Genomic DNA, 7,892 nt, shown 5'->3' with positions numbered 1-7,892 from the left:
CTTCAGGCGATCCACCTGCCTCAGCCTCCCAAAGTGCTGGGATTACAGGTGTGAGCCACCGTGCCTGGCTAACGAGCAGGTTTTTAAAGGCAAATTTCTTCCTCAGTCAGGTGTGGCAGGGCCTGAGGGGGCAGCTGGGTGTCCCCGCTCAGATCCAGGCCTGAGTGGGCTGGGTGGCTGCAGAGCCAGTCACCTGAGCTACCCAGGGTGGGACCCCTGGCCCCGACCTCTGTCCTGACACACCCCAAGCGGCAGCAATAAAGCCCCAAGTGGCCTGGGCCTGGGCAGGAGGAGCTAGGCCGGGTGCCAGATACTGGGATCAGCCACTGCAGCTCCCCGAGCACTCTCTCCACAGAGACGCGGACCCCAGACATGAGGAGGTAATGCCACCATCCCTGGGCCCCAGTCCCCACCCAAACCTGGAGGCCTGGCCCTTAGCCAGACGGGGCCCAGCTGTGCTGCACTCCAGGGGGCCTGGTTCAGGGGAGCGTGCGGGTGGGAGGGAGAAGGAGGGGCCCTCTGAGGGTCTGGAGTCTGCCACCAGGCTCCACCTCCTCTGTGGCCCCGCGTGCACGAGGCAGTGCCTTGCCCCTTGGTTCTCCTGGCCTGGTGGAGAATCACCCGGGAACCCCCACCCAGAACAAGGAAGGGGGAGCTGCCAGGCTGAAACCAGCAGGCCTGTGACTGCCCAAAAGGAAGGGGGCTGGGGGCGGGGAGGGGCTGGGGCGCAGGAGCCAGAGGGTGCCCTGAGGTGGTGTCACCCTGGGAGCTGTGATTTGGAGCTCAGGGAAGCACCCAGGCTCCCGCTGGACCCTGGAATCAGAGGCTGCCTTCCTTCTGTGGTGGTGTCCGTCTTCCCCCTCCTTGTGTGGGGGACCCCCTCCCCCTTCCTGTGGAGGTGCCCTCCTCCTCTTCCCCCTCCTCTAAGCCAGGGCCCTCCCTGCCCCTCCTCTCCTGGTGTTTCTCCCTTGTAGAGAGGTGGCCTCTGGGTGGCTTGGGGACCCTTTGGTGCCCAGAGCCGTTTGCCTGGAGAGGGGACCCACGGGGATCCCACAGCCAGGCTGCTTGGCAGTCACCACCGACACTGTTCTAGGGGCTACTGTGGCCCGAATCCCGGGCCCCCAGGCTGTGTGTCATGGGGGGTGGGCTCCAGGGGATGTGGCCCAGGCGGCACGGCAGCGGGAGTGGGGTCCAGTGCCCAGACAAGAGCCCCTGCCCAGCATCAGAACCAGCTGGGGGTCCTGAGGAGAAGCAGGGCCCCCGAACCAGACCAGGCCCCCGGGCTGTCCAGGGCATCCCCCCTCCCCTTTGACCTCCCACTGTGGCTGAGCCACCCAGAAAAGGGCAAAGGTCCCTGTGGAACCTGCAATCCAGGCCGTAGGGCGTCCCAGACACAGATTCTTCTGCCTCAGCAGGAGTAGCTGTGATTCTGGGCGTGTGCCACCACCCCCAGCTAAGTTTTTGTTTTGTTTTGTTTTGTTTTTTGAGACAGTGTCTCGCTCTGTTGCCCAGGCTGGAGTGACTGCAATGGCGCCATCTTGGCTCACTGCAACCTCCACCTCCCAGGTTCAAGTGATTCTCCTGCCTCAGCCTCCCAAGTAGCTGGGATTACAGGCACCTGCCACCACCCCTGGCTAATTTTTTTTTCGTCTTTTTAGTAGAGACAAGGTTTCACCATATTGGCCAGGCTGGTTTTGAATGCCCAACCTCAAGTGATCCGTTGCCTCGGCCTCCCAAAGTGCTGGGATTACAGGAGTGAGTCACCGCGCCCAGGCAGTTTCATATTTTTAGTAGAGACGGAGTTTTGCCATGTTGGCCAGGCTGGTCTCAAACTCCTGACCTCAGGTGATCTGCCCGCCTCGGCCTCCTAAAGTGCTGGGATTATGGGTGTGAACCACCGTGCCCGGCCCCACACACCCTTCACCGCAGCCCTGCTGAGCCCTGTGCAGACCCAGAGCCCTGCCCCACCCCAAGACCACCCCACCCTGACAGATGGAAGCCTCCCCCATAGAGCCCTGAAGAGACAAGTCTGCACCACACCACACACGCACGGCACACACACACCCTCCCCAACCCTCACACTCTACACCACACACACACATGCATGCACACAGCACACACCCACCCCCAAACCCTTACGCTCCACCCCACACACAACATACGTACACATCCAACACATACACACATGCACACGCACACATGCACACAGCACACACCCACCCCAAACCCTCACATGCCACACAACACAAAACATACACACGCATCCAACACAAACACATGCACACACACGCGCGCGCACACACACACACATGCACAAAGCACACACCCACCCCCAAACCCTCACGCTCCACCCCACAACATAATATGCATCCAACACATACACGCACACACACACACGCACACACATGCACACACACGCATGCACACAGCACACATCCATCCCCAAACCCTCACATTCTACACAACAGAAAACATACACGTGCATCCAACACAAACACATGCATACACACATGCACACACACAAACACACATGCACACAGCGCACACCCACCCCCAAACCCTCACACTCCACCCAACACACAACATACCCATCCAACACACACATGCACACACACACGCATGCACACAGCACACACCCACCCCCAAACCCTCACACTCCACACAACACACAACATACACATCCAACACACACACATGCATACACACAAACATGCATGTGCACAGCAAACACACACCCCTAAACCCTCATGCTCCACGCCACACACAACATACGCATCCCACACACCCCCAAGCCCAAGCACACTCCACACATGCACACACATACACATATGCACACATCCACCACACACACAAACACACATAACATACACAGCACACTCACCCCCAAACCCACACACTCCACACCACGCACAACATACACATCCACCACACACACTCAAGCACACAGTGCACACACACCCGAACACACCACCCATAGCATACATGCACACCCACCATGCACACCACATGCACATGGTCCACACCCACAAAACACACGTGCACAGACAACATATGCACACCCCCCACCACGTACACAAACACACACGTCCCGTGTCCAGACTGACCTGACACTCTGCCTGCCTGCCTAATGGTGCTGCCATTCACCCCGAGCCCTCCAGCTGTGGCCCCGCAGCTCTGGGACACAGCAGGTGCCCTGCCTGCAGCAGTATGCAGCCTCGGGGCTCTGTGGGTGTGGGGCTGTGGGCCCCCGCTGCTCCATACCCACCCATACCCACACCGGTGTGCAAGTATGTTCATGTGTGTCCCCACGTGGAGGGCGGTACAAAGGCACGGCAGAACCTCTGGAGTTTCCAAGCCCACCACCAGTGCCTGCTACAGTGGGGTCCACCCAGACTGTGAGGAGCAGAGCCTGGGGCTGGGGCTGTGGGCTCTGGAAGCAGGTGGGCCTGGGGCTTCTCCCCGCTCTGTGCCTGCGTGTCTTGGTCCATGTGAGCAGAGTCCAGTAAAACTACCTGCACTCCCAAGGAGGAGCCCAGCCCAGGCCTCCCAGCTGCCCATCGGGTGCTGCCTGGAGTTCAGGGGAGGCGGGACTGATGGCCGGGGTCGGCCCCTTCCCCTACCTCACACTTCCCTCTCTGGCCCCCCTCAGGCTCCTCATGGTCACCAGCCTGGTGGCTGTGCTGCTGTGGGAGGCAGGTGCAGCCCCAGCACCCAAGGTAGGTGTGAGCCCCTCCCATCTGGCCAGCAACTCCAGTTGTCCCCTTCTGCCCCTACAGCAGGGGATGTAGACAAAGGGCACCTCTTCTGGCTTCAAACCGCAAGCTGGCCTAGGAGAGAGGCACGGGTACGCTCATGACTCTTGATGCCTGTGCAGGCATGAGGAGGGGGCAGGCTTCCCTTCACTGGGGTCAGATGGCCAGGCCTCAAGACACCCAGGTGGTCCTAGGTGGAGGTGGGGCCAGATGACACCCACACCCACGTGGTCCCAGCTGGACGAGGTGGGTCCAGATGAACCCACGTGACCCAGGTGGAGGAGGGCCCGGATGACACCCCTTGATACTCGCCTGGGCCTTGAAGGCCAGAGGTGAGTCCATGTGCTAGTAGCTCAGCTGCACTGTCTGTGCTGACAGTGGTGTCCTCAGCCGGGACTATGCCTGGGGACGTGCCCTGTTCCCTGGCCCATGTCAAGGCCACACAGTCTTGCACACCTGGGATGGATCAGGAGGAAGGAGGGGTCCACGCCTTCCTTGACTGGAGACGCAGGAGCATGGGCACAGCCCCCCACGGTGCTGGTCCTCCCCTGGGGCCACCTGCTTTACTCTCCTGTCTGTCCTTTGCCCCACTGAGGATGGCTGGGCTCAGAGCGGCTGACCGCCTTCTCTCGGCACCAGGCAGGAAGGGGTGGTGCAGACACAGCCCCAACCAGTCCCCGAAGAAACCAGCCAGTGCGCTGACGGCCGGGGTGGGGAGTGCTAGGTCGGGGATATGGTGCCAGGTTACGTCCCAGTCCTGTGCCACCCCAGACCCGGCCAGAATTCCAGGCCAGCTGGTCATCTGGGCACAGGCCGGCAGCCTCACTCCTGGCTTGCGATCCCGACACCCGAGAGTGGCTCGCCCACTAGAGACGCTGGAGCTGTGCTGAGCTGGCCCTGATGCTGCCCCCCTGCAGCCCCAGGTGGGCCTCGGAGCAACCTCTCCCCAGGTGTTTTCCACCCGTGTGGACTGTGGCCACGCCCACACCTGTGACTCTCCCCCAGGTCCCTATCAAGATGCAAGTCAAACACCGGCCCTCAGAGCAGGACGCAGAGAAGTAAGTCCCCCAACCCCACCTCCCCACCACCCCCATTCCCTGAAGCTACGGCCTGTTCTGCTGGGCCCTTCCTGAACCTGGAGGGCACGGGGTGGATGCAGAGAGGAGCCCTGTCCAGCAGCTTTCGGAAGGAGGGGGCACTCCAGCCTCATGGGGGATCTGTCGACAGCGCCCCGTGCAGGCAGAAGACAGCACAGCCGGAGGGCTTGGGGCTCCAGCACGTCCCCTACTCAGCCTCCCCACAGCCTCCAGGGCAGCTTGTGCTCCATGGCTGGTGGCTGCAGCTGGGGCGACTCAGTCTTGGATCCTGAAGTTTCCCCACATCCTTGCCCTTGGGAAGCTGCTCAACCAAGGCTCTGACCACTGCCCCCCACCCAGTGGTCCAGGGATGTGGTGTGGAAGCCTGGCTGGGAGCACTGGGGGCCACTCATCACTGTGGCTCTTGAGAGAGAGGCTTGTCCTGGGGCTGCTGGCGGTGGGGGCTGGAGTGGCTGCCCTGGGATGGTGGGCACCCTCCTGCGGGGGACTCTGTCCACCTCCCCCACCTGCACGTGGACCCGACCAAACTGTGCCAGCAGGGCCTGGGGCGCCCGTGTGGTGGAGCCTCCGGAGAAGGACGACCAGCTGGTGGTGCTGTTCCCCATCCAGAAGCCGAAGCTCTTGACCACCGAGGAGAAGCCACCAGGTGAGGGCAGGGGCCCCATCCTTCCAGGTGGGCACAAGGCCACAGCAGCAGAGTCCACTCGTGGGGTTGACTTGGACAGACCAAGGGTCTCGGGAGAGAAACTGAGGCTACACCTTCATCTGCTTGTCCCTAGGCACCAAGGCCTGGGTGGAGACCGAGGACACCCTGGGCCGTGTGCTGAGCCCCCAGCAGGGTCCCGAGCCCAACCATGACAGCCTGTACCACCCTCCGCCTGAGGAGGACCAGGGCAAGGAGAGGCCCCAGTTGTGGGTGACGCCAAATCGCCAGGTGCTCCTGGGACCGGAGGAAGACCAAGACCACATCTACCACCCCCAGTAGGGCTCCAGGGGCCATCACTGCCCCGCCCTGCCCCAAGGCCCAGGCTGTTGGGACTAGGACCCTCCCTACCCTGCCCCAGCTAGACAAATAAACCCCAGCAGGCCGGGAGCGGTGGCTCACGTCTGTAATCCCAGCACTTTTGGAGGCCACGGCAGGCGGATCACCTGAAATCAGGAGTTCCAGACCAGCCTGGGCAACACGGTGAAACCCTGTTTCTACTAAAAATACAAAAATTAGCCGGGTATGGTGCCAGGCGCCTGTAATCCCAGCTACTTGGGAGGCTGAGGCAGGAGAATCCCTTGAACCTGGGAGGCGGAGGTTGCATTGAGCTGACATCGCACCATTGCACTCCAGGCTGGGCGACAGAGCAATACTCCGTCTCAATCAATCAATCAATCAACCCCTGCAAACAGGCGGGAGGCCACACGCCCTGGAAGACCGGTGACTGGGGCCCGGCCCTGCCCTGCCTGGGAGAATCAAGGGCTGCACAAGGCCCAGGTGACGCTTGGCTCCCAGAACAGTGCACCGTCCCCAGGCCGCCTCCTTGAATACTGGGATGGTGAGGGGTGTGGCAGCAGTTAGGGGCTGGGACCAGTCTCAGCCGAGAAACAGAACCCACCCTGGGCTCCCTACAGCAGGGTCCTGAGACAGGGTCGGGGAGGAGGGAGGCCGAGTGCCTGGGGCTCAGGGCCCAGCTGGACGGATGTGCATGTGCTCAGGTGGAAAGTGCACAGGTCTCAGGTGAGCGGGGGTAGACCCAGGCCCAGGACATGGCCTTTCTGCCTCCTGACATTCTGTGCAGCTTCCACTCTGGGTGCCCATCCTGCCCTGCCTGGCGAGGCAGGCCCAATGCTGCAGCGCAGGTCCAGGCTGCTGCAGTCACTCACACACCGCATGTGTCCCGGGTTCCTGCGTACATGCAAATGTGGGTGGGGTTCCTGCGTGGCGGTCTCATCCTTATGGTGAGAGAGAAGCACCTGGTGCCAAGCCTGGGGCTGAGCCACACACATTTGCCAGCTCCAGCAGCTAAGACAGAACGGAGCAAGGGAGAGAGGCCACCCATCCCTCCATCCTTCCGTGCTCAGCCCTCGTGCAGCCACTCGGGGGCCGAGGGTTTGCCCAGCTGTGGAAGAGCTCCCTGCACCGCCGGCAAGTCCCCGCTCTCCCAGGACACCAACGGCTGAGAGTAACTGCCCAAGGGTGCCCCACGGCATCCCACAATGTAAGAGCTGTTACCCTGGCTTGCGGATGAGCTGGCCTTTGAGGTTCTGTCCTAAAAGGGCCAGAGATGGGCTGTCAGTTTCCCCCTTGGCAGCATCCCGTCATCCTGATAGGAACATGGGGTGGGAGGGCATTGAGGAATCAACACGCTCAGGGCTGAGATTTGGGCAACTCCTTCCCCACTCCCTGAGCCCCAGGCAGGTAGAAGACCCTGGATCTCTGGGGTTGCAGGAGGGTCTGGCCCCAGGCAGCCCAAGCTGTTGTTTGTGGCTTTTTTTTTTTTTGAAAGCGATCTTGATTTTATTTTGTTTTGCCCATTACTTTGTTTTTTCTCGATTTTACTTAGTTTGCTCATATCTGGCTTCATTTATATAAAATGCTAGAGAGGACACACTAGCCCCAGAGGCTCATCTGTGGGGCTGAGCCTGGGGATGGGCGAGGATGTGTGCAATCAGCTGGTACACTGCTGATGTCAGGCCACAACGCGGCCATCGGGTCTAGAGATGGACAGTGATTGGCCAGGCAAGTGCGAGGCCCCTGGGGCCAAGGCTGACCACTAGTGAGCACGGAGGCCTTGGCTGCCATCTGGGAGCAGCAGGCGGACAGGACCCCAAAGTCTGCAGCCAAGCCCAGACAGGGTCCCTTCCCCAGACTTGGAGCCAGATCTCAGCTGGGGTGGGCTTGCCTGCACCCCCAAGGTTCTCCTGTGGTCCAGAATGTGGATCTGGGACCCTGGGACTTGCCCCTTGGAGCCCTGGGGACACCAGCCCCAGGCCCTGGGGGAAGCCCCTGTCATCCCCACTCCTGCCCTTGGTCCCTCAAACTCCAGCCCTGCCC

The 7,892-nt window shown here is 61.3% G+C and overlaps 1 protein-coding gene across 2 annotated transcripts; it reads left to right on the top strand.

The window, feature by feature from the left end:
- The first annotated feature begins 325 nt into the window (after positions 1-325).
- PRAP1 (proline rich acidic protein 1) lies at positions 326-6,076 on the top strand. 2 transcript variants are annotated; one of them, XM_032174432.2, is made up of 5 exons: positions 326-380; positions 3,650-3,716; positions 4,758-4,810; positions 5,389-5,495; positions 5,629-6,076. In XM_032174432.2, exons 1-5 carry the CDS (start codon positions 373-375, stop codon positions 5,832-5,834), a joined length of 441 nt encoding a protein of 146 aa, XP_032030323.1. In that variant the 5' UTR covers positions 326-372; the 3' UTR covers positions 5,835-6,076. The 2 variants fall into 2 exon arrangements, with proteins under 2 accessions (XP_032030323.1, XP_032030313.1); XM_032174422.2 differs by having other exon boundaries at positions 5,389-5,522.
- The last annotated feature ends 1,816 nt before the right edge of the window (positions 6,077-7,892 follow it).

The sequence above is a fragment of the Hylobates moloch genome, unplaced genomic scaffold, assembly GCF_009828535.3.
Source record: "Hylobates moloch isolate HMO894 unplaced genomic scaffold, HMol_V3 SCAFFOLD_3, whole genome shotgun sequence".
Classification (NCBI taxonomy): domain Eukaryota; kingdom Metazoa; phylum Chordata; class Mammalia; order Primates; family Hylobatidae; genus Hylobates; species Hylobates moloch.
This window is presented reverse-complemented; position numbering and strand designations above follow the sequence as displayed.